Source organism: Pygocentrus nattereri, chromosome 30, assembly GCF_015220715.1.
Source record: "Pygocentrus nattereri isolate fPygNat1 chromosome 30, fPygNat1.pri, whole genome shotgun sequence".
NCBI lineage: Eukaryota > Metazoa > Chordata > Actinopteri > Characiformes > Serrasalmidae > Pygocentrus > Pygocentrus nattereri.
In genome coordinates, this window is record NC_051240.1 from 3,146,597 (window position 1) to 3,159,629 (window position 13,033).

At 42.3% G+C, this 13,033-nt stretch overlaps 1 protein-coding gene across 3 annotated transcripts in view; it reads right to left on the reverse strand.

Moving 5' to 3' along the window:
* Nucleotides 1–993: 993 nt before the first annotated feature.
* Nucleotides 994–13,033, reverse strand: part of palm3 (paralemmin 3) — a 65,473-nt gene continuing 53,433 nt past the window's right edge. For all 3 annotated transcript variants that reach the window (XM_017722099.2, XM_017722100.2, XM_037536518.1), the window contains 5 exons: nt 10,564–10,682; nt 9,105–9,216; nt 6,118–6,139; nt 2,103–2,852; nt 994–1,679 (listed from right to left, as the gene is read on the reverse strand). In XM_017722099.2, the coding sequence (XP_017577588.1) occupies nt 1,222–1,679; nt 2,103–2,852; nt 6,118–6,139; nt 9,105–9,216; nt 10,564–10,682 (1,461 nt within the window). In that variant the 3' untranslated portion in view covers nt 994–1,221. The remainder of the gene's footprint in view (nt 1,680–2,102; nt 2,853–6,117; nt 6,140–9,104; nt 9,217–10,563; nt 10,683–13,033) is intronic.

Here is a 13,033-nt window from a genome sequence, read left to right on the forward strand (position 1 = left end):
ATATTTCAAGAAATAATATTTAAAATAAGTAAAACCAGATAAAATTAATTATAGCTAGTACAAAATGTATAGAAACAGATTAAACACTGGCAACAATCACATAATGAGAAATATTACATGTACTGACTAGATTTAAGATTGAATTGCTTATATATCATTTATTTTGCAGAGTAGAATTATGAAATGAAAGAATTAATAACTGAAAAACTAACTGGAGCACAGATTTGAAATTCTGCATTTGTTAAATTAAATGAAGAGTTGTTTCGAGACCAGACAGGCCCTAAGAAAGTTGATATGGAAAAGCCCCAAAATAACCCAAATATATTTTCATTGTACACATATTAATCTGTTGAACTATGTTTTTGATTATTGTGTAATCATATGATACTTTTTAAGCACAAAAAGCCTCAACGTAAACAGAGTGTACAGTAACAGTGATCGTCTCAGTGGGTTCGAGCTCCTGCTGTCCACCTGCCTCATCCGTCACTGTCTTTGTTTACGTTTCCTCATTAGAAACAACACCGAATATATGATCATCATTTTAAAGTGGGCTAAAGGGGAATTCCACCGATTTTCCAAAAAACTTTCTGCATAATTAAGTGGTTGAGATGTAATCAGTGGTTTGGTGTGAAACGCTCTGCTCTAGAGAAACGTCCTGAGTCAGAATTGTTCACAATAGTGGTGATAGGAACCAGGCGTCCACCTCTAAAAGCTCCCTCACAGAAGATTATGACATGAAATGGTTATAAATACACCGCTGGATGTCTGAGATACTGTTTATAATAGTTTTGAGAAGATTTTAGCCTTAAACTCCATTCATGGTGGAGGGATACATAATATGCAGGATGCTGTGAGGCAAAATAGTCCCCAAAGAAAACTTATTTCAGATTTTCCACTATGTTCCCATCATCAACATTCCATATAAAACTCTGAAGACGTGTAGGTTCACAGATGGTTCTGTTTTAACACTAAATAAAATATATTTGTGTTGTAGTCATGGCGACCCCTGGTTTCCATCACCACCACCAAAAGGCATCTGAACCATTTCACACCCAACCACTCTGAATCACTCTGCTGACATCTCAGAAATTTTAAAACACCATCAGTAGAGTTCCCCTTTAACAACTAGAGCTAAGCTTTCAGTAGATCAGCAGTAGGGGGGCTCTGGAGTCAGAAGGAGATGAGGCAGCGACTCAGGAGGCAAAAATCACGTGACTGACATCACATGAGTGAGCAGCACTGGCAGGTTTTCCTCTTCGGGGCAGCGGCGTCCTCGGCCCGGTTCGGACTTGCCGCATCAGTCAGTGGTGCGGCTTTAGATGCCAGCAGCGGCTGTTCCTCCACCAGCTGACCGTCAGCCAGCTGCTTTCGGCTGGACTCTGCCTCCTCTGCTGCCCCATCCAGGGGAACGTCCTGGAACTGACCCGGTGAGGATGGAGCAGGGGTTTCGGAGTTTGAGAAGGACACAGTTGGGTTTCGCGCTTCCTGCTGGATGGTTTCAAGGTTTGGAGCTGCGCTGGACTGTGCTGGAGCCTCTACAGCGCCCTCTACAGTTTCACTCTGGAGTTTCGGTTCAGAGGAAGTGGGCTCCTCCAGAGCTTTCTGCTCTACTTCTCCCTCTGCTGCACTTTCCTCCAGTGCAGGGGTCGTGACCTCAGCACTGGAATCTGCACTGGAATCTATCGGAGGTAGAAATAAAAGAATTATAACTATAAGTTAGTAATAAAAAGCTAAAATTCAAGGTCGTAGGCTTTATTAGCGTAGATAGCTAACAGAGTGAAAACTTAGCATTAATGCTTCTTTCTCTTTTATGAAACAAGAAATGTCATCATTGATTTCTACATTTTCCAACCTCTCTTCATTCCTTACGACTAAACAGGCATTTTTGTTACTGCGCCTTTAAGGCTGATATATGTGGTGGAAATAAACAGCTGTATGTTGTATGGGAAGAGCTAAACTGCAGTTAGAATTAGACAATCAAATTACAAGATTTACAGTTACTGTTATTCCCACTGAGGAATATTCGGTTTTCCATCATGTGGACCCTTTAATGTTTTTGGTTGTACTGAAGTGAATGATCACTACAGTAGCACTGCTCTTACCTAAGTGGGTGTCTTCAGAGCTCTTTTCATTTGTGGTATCTGCACTGGTATCTCCATTGATATCTGTGTTGCTCACTGCATTGGCTTCGGTACTGCTATCAGCGGAAGCATCTGCCCTGGTATCTCCATTAGCATCTGCCCTGGTATCTCCATTAGCATCTGCCCTGGTATCTCCATTAGCATCTGCCCTGGTATCCCCATTAACGTTTGCACTGGTATCCTCATTAACGCATGCGCTGGTATCCTCATTAACGCATGCGCTGGTATCCTCATTAACGCATGCGCTGGTATCCTCATTATCGTCTGTGTCACTTTCTGTTGTTTTTTCTTCTCCCTCTGTAACAGCACCGTGTGCAGTGTGGTCTTTAGCAGAACCTTCTAGATGATTCTCAGCTCCTTGTGTTTCTGCCTCCTCCTCTTCCAGTTCTGAGTTCTCTCCTGGTTCCTTGGCTGGTGTCTCTTCCTCCGTGGACCCTTCTGGAATCACCTCTCCCTCGTCCGTGATGATCACTCTCTCCGCCCGGATGATCGTGCTGTCATCGTCACTCACTCCCTGTCCAGGCTCCGCCTCTGAGAATCCCAGGAAGGTCAGAGTGACTGGGCCCTCATTTAGCCCGTTAGCGTGCACTAAGCCGTCCTGCACAGGGGCTTTGTGGGGCTTCTCCTCTTCCATGCTGCCATTGGTGAGAGTTGGAGCTTTTGGAGTGACTGTAGTTTCCTCTGGAATGTCGTTGACCTCCACCGAGTGACCTACAGACAAATTATACAGGGATCAGGAGTCACATGATTCTTTAGAATTCTATAAAACTCAATACTTTTTTAAAACAGTACTTTGGCCAAAAGTTTCCCCATCATACTCCAAATATAGTCGATCAGCCAAGACAAGTTTGGTGTCTGAGGTTTGCTTTTTTAGTGTTGCCACTGGGAGCTACGAGGCTAATGTAGCTAAAATATGAGGGAGGTTTATGTATTAGCATAATTAGCATGGTGCTAACTGCATGCCTGTTAATCATCTCAAACTCTGTGGAGATGTTAAATCTATAATAGACGAAAAACTTTCCTTTTACTTTTGAACTAATTTAAGTCATTTTTAGAATAACAAACACTGCAGCTGTTTATTAAACCAATCCTGTGGCTAACGAATTTAGCTATTAAGTTCAAGCTAATGGATTCCTTATACAATGTTATTTGTTTGACTGTTTTTAAATCAGACACTGCAAGAAAGGAGGTCTTGGCAAAAAAATCTAGTCTATTCATCTAATATTTCTCATGATTTCTCGTGAATCAGATTATCTCACTAATAAGCTTACAACAATCTCAGAATGAGAAGTAGACTAGATCAAACCAGACTAGACTAGATCACTCGCTAAGAGACTGTATTGTTCAGTTTGTGTGTTTTAGCCGACAAGGCGGTGAGTGAAGTCTTACCGAGTTAAGAAGAGATAAAGAAGCAGCTGCAGGAGAAACACAGGCAGCAGAAAACAGAGGGGAGAGAACATGAGAGAACGTGAGTAAAGGAGGAGGAAAATGAGAGGAGAGCAGCAGCTGGAAATAACACAATAATCTCTGAAACGCTCCCCATTTTTTTGAAGCACCCCTTAGCCCTGGTGTGTAACTCATTCACTCATGTTTAGAACGTTCTCCAGCAGGGGGCACCATTTGCACTGTAGTACCTTTTGATACGAAATGAGTGCTTTGCATCAATGACAGTGCATGGACTTGTTTTAAAGGGGCCATTTAAGGGGCCGTTTTTCAATTTTCTCCTATTTTTTCTTTTCTTACAGACGCAGGAAACCTTAATGTTTTTTTTCTAATTAATTAGGTTAATCTTGTTGCAGGTAAACAGTAAACATGTACTAAATTCACCCTTTTAATGATGTTACAGCGATCATTGAATTAACGGTATATTTAACCATATTTCTCTCCTTTCAATGTAAACTGGGCGCTGCTAATCTTAGGTCACACTTCCACAAGCATTCCCTTGACCAGTCACAAGGCTGCGTCTCTTGTCCCGACCACACAGAACAGTTTCAGAGTCAGAGAAGCTTATCGAGCTAAACCTCTCAGTAGCTGTCTGTCACCCACTCACATGATTAACCAACACTTATCCAACAGTATCCAACAATCGTTCGCTCATATGTTCCTTCATTCGTTGCTTCGTCTGTCCGTCTGCACGGCCGTGACTTTTTTCGTCCAGGTAGCGTCACATTACAGCTGGATAATGACGTTAGTTGTGTATGAGAGATGAAGCAGGCTGGGAGTGGTGGACAGACATCTGTCAATCAAACTGCTCATTAGCCACGGCCACACAGTTCTCAGACAGAGATGATCAGTGATTTTTGTGTTTTATTATATGTATCATTCTTACATCTAATATGTTTCATTCAAGGTTTCACTCTGTGTTCACTTTTCTTCATCTCCCATAAATAAACAGACAATTTTCCATGATTTCCATGATTGTCTGCAGCTCTTACAGTCTGATCCGTAATAATTCTGGAGTGAATTATCTTCTATAACTAACTGAATTCGGAGCTCCTCGGTAACAGCAGTCCCGCTTGAATCAACACCACTTTAATGTAATAACTGGCCGGGCCCAGATCATCAAGTTACTGGCCCCTGGGCACAAAGGTTTGGTGGGCCCTGACCTGGCTACCTTTTAGGTGATAGCTGCTTTAGACAGAGCTGCCCAGCTGTGGTTTGGGGTATGTACTTAACCCTCTCTCGATTGGTTCAAATCTTCTTAAACTCTCCTTTCAAAGCTCTTCATATAAGATGATTCTCCTATTTTCATATCAAAACGCTCCGTTATCTTCATCACTTCTTTCCAAAACTGCTGCAGCAACTTCAGCAGCTGTGAACTCTCTGCAGGCCGTTTCACATGTGTCTCCAATGAGGGCTGAAGGGTTTCCAGTGTGATGGTCAGTCTTTAGTGATTTCCTGATTGAGAGGCAGATGACGTGTATCTCAGCCTCTTAACTCCAGAGTCACGTATTATTTTGTCATAAGATGCAATGGAAAGGGCGACTCTGCAGATTCATCAAATGTTTGAACTGCATTTCTGTGCTTTATTATCACAAAGATAAAGTAACAGAGAATTTGACACACAGGCGAGTTCATGGACCTCAGAGGGTTAATAAAGTTTGTAACGGGGTACATTTCATCCCCACATTTAACATCTGCAGTCTTATACAGCTGTGATGATGAACGGCTCAGTTATGTTACTTAGCTGACTGGACTATCTAACACAAAGCAGTTTTCACCTCTAACTTCTGGCACTCTGGCTGTTTCTCTCTAAATTGTTTATTGGGAGGGTCGTAGAGATCCCTCTCTTCTCCACTTCATGGAAGACTTTCTTTTCATCCTGTTTAAAGTGGAATTGCAGAGCGATGCAATACACTGGAAACAGAAACGTGGCGTCAGTCAAAACCAGCACAGCGCATTAAGCTCTGTCGCTCACAGCTAATGTTGACTATATAGACATGCACTCCGTATAATCTGTAGTAAGTAAGGTCTAGAAATCTGATTCAGAAATCCAATAAAGAGAGCTGGATTTTAGCTCAGTAATCAGATTTCTCAGTTGATTGGATTACTGACATCTGATTTTCTGCACTTATAGATTATTAAGTGTATGTTAACGCACTCAGTGCTATAACCCCACCGGATATCTGGTCTGTTAACGTCTTTGCAATGATGTTTGGATCCGAGATATTTTTGGGGGGAAATTACAGCGATCCTTTGATTCCGTACAATATCCTGCACCAGTTACATCACCAGACCTCCTCCAAAAGGACATCAGTTTCCTTGTGTGCACTGTATGGACTGAGACATGAATGGTATGTTTGTTTTCTTATGAAACGAGTCTTTTAAAAAATCTCTCCGCTTCATTAAGAGGTGAACCGACATCTCCAGCCAATCAGCTGTTCTGTCCTCCACACAGCGCACAGACAGATGAAGAACGAGAGCACATGCCAGGTGAGACAGAGGGCAGGAGAATGAACAGGTGTGCTACACTTACCTGCTGTCACTGCAGCGTTTCCCTGTGGGACAGAGAGAGAGAGAGAGAGACAGTTAGCAGGTGGTCACAGTGGCGTTCTTCCTCCTTGATTAGCTGATTAGAACTAAACTGTACTTCACTACAGCAGCACACACTTAAAGAAACCAATCAGATTTAGAAATTTTAATGGTTTATTGATTGATTGATTGATTGATTTTGCTACTATGATTCTTATTACTTTTTAGCATTTGTTATGTTTTTAGCCGCTCAATCCCTGATCTCTTTATTGGCTCGGCTACATTGTGAAGAAGATTTTCACCCTAAATGTACTCCGAGGTTAAATCAAAGTTGACTGACTGATCAAACTGCAATTCTAATTTTATAACAGAAGATTAAACAAAGACTAGTTAGTAGGTTAGTTGATTATAGAAATAGCTGCAGTTCTGATACATGTGAATAGTGTGAATAGCCTACAATAAATAGTGTAGACGTGTTCTAATAGTTCACACCCATTCAGTTTCCTCAGCACACACACACACACACACACACACACACACACACACACACACACACACACACACAGTGTAAGAGCCTTTCAATACTGTTCCGCTCCCTTATCACACTTGTTTTGTTAGTGATAAGATCAGTAACAGTCTTTCTCTAACGTTTCCTCCGAGCTCCAGCCTGCTCCAAGAGTCCAGCTCAGAAAAACACTCACTGATCACCCAGGATCAAGGATACATGACTGATAATCTGTTCCAAGTCCTTGCTGAGACCGTGTTTAAAGTGGTGACTCATTATCCACCAGGGGGAGCCAGGGAGTCAGCACTGGCATTTCACTGTGAGACGTACAGTTAAACATTCAGACCGTCTGCAAACAGAGATTTAAGACGCAAAGTAGATACAGCAGTTTGTTTCTTTATATTCCTGTATGATTGGCACTCTGTCCCTAATGCCTGTATAGGTGGCATTGTAGAACTGATGCCCATATAAGTGTCAGTGTGAGCCTGATGCCCATATCAGTGGAACTATGGGTCTGATGTCTGTACAAGTGTGTGAAGCCTATATGACTGGCACAGTGTACCAGATGCCCACAGAAGTGGCACTGTGAGCCTGACACATGTATGAGCGGCATCATATAAATATCACTGTGTACCTGATGCCCGTGCGAGTGGTACTGTGTGAATGATATCCATATGAATAGCAGTATGAGAGCAACACTAGTGTGAGCTGTACCTGATGCCCATGTAAGTGGCACTGAGGCTGAAGCCCATATGACTGGTACAATGTACTTGATGCCCAGACAAACAGCACTGTATTAATGCTGCTGTATGCCTGATCCCCACTGTGTAGGTGATGCCTTTACGAGTGGCACTGTGTACCTGATTCCCTTAAAGTTGGCACTATGAGTCAAATGCCCATATGGGTGGCACTGTGTATGATGCCCATATGATTGGTATTGTGTGCCTTATGCCCATACAAGTGACACTAGATGAATGATGCCATGTACCTGATGCCTATTTTCATGCCACTCTATGCCCCATATGAGGAGCATTGTGTGCCTGTTGCTCGCAGCAAGTTTGATGCCCATACGAGTGGCACAATAAAACTGGCATGGTGTGTCTGATGCTCATATGAATTGCACCGCAAAACTGATGCCTGTATGATTGGCACCGAGTGTCTGGTGTGTCTGATGTCTTTGAGAGCGGAGTAACAGAGCCAGAGTAAACAGGCTCTCCTAAACCTGTTTGTGCTGAATTGTCAGCGCAGAATAAATGTTTATCTGTGATTTGCATTCTGAGCTCTCGCTTCCTGCGGCTGCCTGTCAGCAGTGAGAGTCTTTAAGTGCGTGTATGATTGAGGCGGCCTTGGCTGCGGGCACAGTGCAGGGTTACTGTGAACAGATAAGTCGCCTCCGCAACATTCCCTCTCCTTCCCAGAGCTCAGAGCGGAGCGCCAACAAACCCACAGGGGGATTATAGGACAGAGTGAGGACGGGAAGCAGGGAATTTAACATGAAAAACCGAAAGAAAAAGAGTAGGCTGTTTTATTTACCACAAACATCTCTTCTCATCATCATACCCAACAGGCACACAATATCATCTGTATCGTTATCAGGATATTGCCCTAAACCAGGGGTCAGCAACCCAAATGTTAAGAAGCGCCGTTTTACCTTTCATTTTATAGAAGTAACGTTTTGTCTTCCTGGTTGTAGATATGTCTCCGTGTGTGCTAATGTCCTAGTACTGGCTAAAAAATATAATATAAATGAAAACGCAGTCTTACTTTGCTCTGCTTTAAGCTTTAGCTCAGCTACAGCTGCTTTTCTTGCATCTCTGGCAGGAAACTTTTCCACAAAAGTAGAACAGTTTCTCAACGTTTGACTTTTTACAAGGCTGAAGTCGCTTCTCATTCACCTGCTTCTTATATGAATTTTCCCGTTACACCTTAATGGTGCCAGAGGTGCCATAATGTAACTGCTGGACCATTTAAGGCAGAATGGAACAATTCAAACAAGAAGCTGGCAAATGAGACTTTCACCTCCAAATGATCAATGTTCATCTTAAATCTTTCTCTTTGCCTTTTTGTTAGCTACTACCTAGGTATGACTTTACATTACATGATATTTACATTAACTCGAGTGTTTAAGACCATTTATTGTTAAAACTGCATTAGAATGATCAGCAGAGCTTTATTTATCTACAAAGGAAGATTATTTATTATTGCCAAAATATCTAATTCATCTTTAAGTACACTGCGCAGTGTCACCATCACAGTGTAGTAATAAATTCCGTCTGTACTGTGCAGCCGCAAAACTCAGCATTTTAGTTGTGTTGTTATAGGTACCGATGACTGCCCTCATGCATATGCAAATGAATGCTTCAGAAAAATTCAGCTTGTATATATTTGCATATGCAAAGGGAATAAGTGATTTATTTTGTTTGTGTGTTTAATTAAAAACACATACTCTGTAATATGAGTGCATATTTTAACAGCGCGTGTCTCACCTCTGTGTTGCTGTGGTGACCGGCGTGAGGCTGTGTTGAATCTGAACTGTTCTCAATCTGGTCCTGTAGCCTCTCCACTGCCTCACCCAGCCGTTCTGTCTCACTCTGCAACCTGAACACATCACGCGTCTGGAGTGAACGGGTCTTAATGCGATAAATCAAGTTTGTGCACATCACAACTCCTTTAGCACTCAGACCCTGGCTGGGTAACAGAGAATTATGGGTAGTGTAGTTCATCGCATAACAGATCTAATAGGCTGAATCAAGTTGAAGTTGAGCCCATAGAGAGAGACACTCCAACAGCGGCAATTAAAAACACCCTAGCAACCACTTTGGTTGCCGCAGCAACTGTCTAGCAACCACTTGGCATAATATAGCAATCACCTATTAACTTCTGTGAGAAAATGGATATGTGGGACAATAAACAGTAAATCAAACTTTTAACAAATTTTAAAGTGATGTTTGTTTTATTTATTACTCTCAGTACAGTTCAGCCAGTTCTATCATGAGAAATATCCGTTTTTATCCTGTTATTTGGGTGATGATGGCAGGGAAATTGTGTAAATGTGACGAACTATTCCTTCAAGATGGAATATCTGCATTTTGATTATTTATTTCTTCTGTTCTGGACTTTGATGGGGTTAGTTCTTTGGCTGTGTTAAAATCTCTGTTGGAAAAATTGAGTTCACATCAAACACGTTTTTCTGTGGAATGTGTGACCGCTGCCAGGAAGCCCAGAGTTTTCCTTTAAAGCCGTGTGTCTGTGCCCTCTGAAGCTTATTAGCTCAGCATTGCTATCAGCCCCTAATTATAGCTTCAAACAGCATGTTAGAGCAACAGCACCACTGCCAACTGTTCACAGTAATGACACTGTACTTCAGTCAGGCAGAGAGCCACACACTCTCAGAGTTCACTGAGTTTAGGGTCTGAGTTTAGGCTAGGTGTAGGGTGTAGGGCTTAGGGAGTAGGAAGTAGGAACTGAGTTTAGAGTCAGTATGTAGGATTTTGGGGTCAGGGCCTAGGGATAAAGAGGCATGTAGGGTTAAAGATCAGGGTACAGAGTGCAGGAATTAGGTTTAGGGATTAGAATTAGTGAATAGGGTTTAAGGAATAGTGTGTACGATGCAAGATTTAATGTGGTGGGTTTAAGAATTAGGCTTTAGAGATTTAGAGAGAGCGTGTAGGGTATAACACTACAGTGTAGGGCTTAGATATAGTATGTAGGATGCAAGATTAATGTGTCGGGCTTGGGTTTAGTGTGTAAGGTGTACAGTTCATTATGTAAGGCTTAAGCTTAGTGTGTTTGATGTAGAGTTCAGTGTATAGGGTTTAGGTTTATTGTGTAGGATGTTGGATTTATGGTTAGTGTGTAGGATGTAGGGTTTTTTGAGAGTCAGGTTTAGGATGTAGAGTTTAGAGAGAGATAGAAAGAAAGAAAGAGAGAGAGATAAAGACTTACTTCTCTATATGTGCTTCTATCTGCTGGGCCTTTGACCCCCAGAGAGGTGATCGGGGTCCTGCGGAGTCCGGAGAAGTAGGGGGACCCTCCATCAGCCACTGATCCCTTAGGGACTTTCTCTGGGAGAGAGAGAGAGAGAGAGAGAGGGAGAGAGAGAGGGAGAGAGAGAGGGAGAGAGAGAGGGAGAGAGAGAGAGAGAGAGAGAGAGAGAGAGTAATAAGTGTCATGAGTTATTTTTAGATGTGAAGCACTAGACTTAATCAACTCAGGCTTCAAGCCTGTCCACAAGGAGGAGCTGTGTCCAGTATTTTTAGTGTGTTTCATCATTGAAAGGGAGGAAACCCACAACAGCAGGAGCTCAATAATGCACATATGTTTTTACTCACAAATGATGTATGAAGTAAAACATGTTGTGTAAGATTTTTTTGCTAGTGTGTTAATGTCTCCAGAGTTATATAACAGCAGTCTTTATGTATATTTAGAGCTGCTGTGTCTTTGGCCGAGCATAGTGTGAAGATCCACTGCAGCTACTAATCTGCTAATCAGAATAAAACAACCATGAATCAGAACGTTTACAATGAAAACAAGCTCTCCCAGTACTGCGGAAAGAGAAAAGTCAACAAAGTTTTACCGCAGATGAGAACGTTTAATACAAACAGGTCCTTTTTCTGCAGATATGAACGAAAACAAACAGTTAACTCCCTGTGACCAACTGACTATGACCTGCTGACTTCTTCAAGGCAAAAAAATTCTTGCAGTTTTCTACTTACCTTAAATGTGCTTGCTTGGTGTCTGAAGTTTGTTTCTTTAATTTAAGCACTGGAGCTACAAGGCTAATTCAGCTAACATGGCAATAGAAATGTATACCCCACCAATTAGGGTATAGTGTGTATGGTTTATAGTTAATGTGCATGATGTATGGTTTAATGTGTATGTGTATAGTGGATTAGGGATTGGTTTAAAGATTGTGTGTAGGATCTAGGATTTAGTGTGCAGGGTTGAGAGATCATGTATAGGATGTAAGGTTTGGTGTGCAGGGTTTAGAGATCATGTGTAGGTTGCAGGGTTTAGTGTGCAGGGTTTAGAGATCATGTGTAGGTTGCAGGGTTTAGTGTGCAGGGTTTAGAGATCATGTGTAGGTTGCAGGGTTTAGTGTGCAGGGTTTAGAGATCATGTGTAGGTTGCAGGGTTTAGTGTGCAGGGTTTAGCGATCATGTGTAGGTTGTAGGGTTTAGTGTGCAGGGTTTAGAGATCATGTGTAGGTTGCAGGGTTTAGTGTGCAGGGTTTAGAAATCATGTGTAGGTTGTAGGGTTTAGTGTGCAGGGTTTAGAGATCATGTGTAGGTTGTAGGGTTTAGTGTGCAGGGCTTAGAGATAATGTGTAGGTTGTAGGGTTTAGAGATCATGTGTAGGTTGCAGGGTTTAGAGATCATGTGTAGGTTGCAGGGTTTAGTGTGCAGGGTTTAGAGATCATGTGTAGGTTGCAGGGTTTAGAGATCATGTGTAGGTTGCAGGGTTTAGTGTACAGGGTTTAGAGATCATGTGTAGGGTGTAAGGTTTAGTGTGCAGGGTTTAGAGATCATGTGTAGGGTGTAAGGTTTAGTGTGCAGGGTTTAGAGATCATGTGTAGGGTGTAGGGTTTAGTGTGCAGGGTGTAAGGACAGTGTGTAGGATGTAGGGTTTAGTGTGCAGGGTTTAGAGATTGTGAGTAGGATGTATGGTTTAGTGTGCATGGTTTAGGGTTAGTGTGTAGGGTGTATGGTTTAGTGTGTAGGGTGTAAGGACAGTGTGTAGGATGTAGGGTTTAGTGTGCAGGGTTTAGAGATCATGTGTAGGGTGTAAGGTTTAGTGTGCAGGGTTTAGAGATCATGTGTAGGGTGTAAGGTTTAGTGTGCAGGGTTTAGAGATCATGTGTAGGGTGTAGGGTTTAGTGTGCAGGGTTTAGAGATCATGTGTAGGATGTAGGGTTTAGTGTGCAGGGTTTAGAGATCATGTGTAGGATGTATGGTTTAGTGTGCATGGTTTAGGGTTAGTGTGTAGGGTGTATGGTTTAGTGTGTAGGGTGTAAGGACAGTGTGTAGGATGTAGGCTTTAGTGTGCAGGGTTTAGAGATCATGTGTAGGGTGTAAGGTTTAGTGTGCAGGGTTTAGAGATCATGTGTAGGGTGTAGGGTTTAGTGTGCAGGGTTTAGAGATCATGTGTAGGATGTAGGGTTTAGTGTGCAGGGTTTAGAGATCATGTGTAGGATGTATGGTTTAGTGTGCATGGTTTAGGGTTAGTGTGTAGGGTGTATGGTTTAGTGTGTAGGGTGTAAGGACAGTGTGTAGGATGTAGGCTTTAGTGTGCAGCGTTTAGAGATCATGTGTAGGATGTAGGGTTTAGTGTGCAGGGTTTAGAGATCATGTGTAGGATGTATGGTTTAGTGTGCATGGTTTAGGGTTAGTGTGTAGGGTGTATGGTTTAGTGTGTA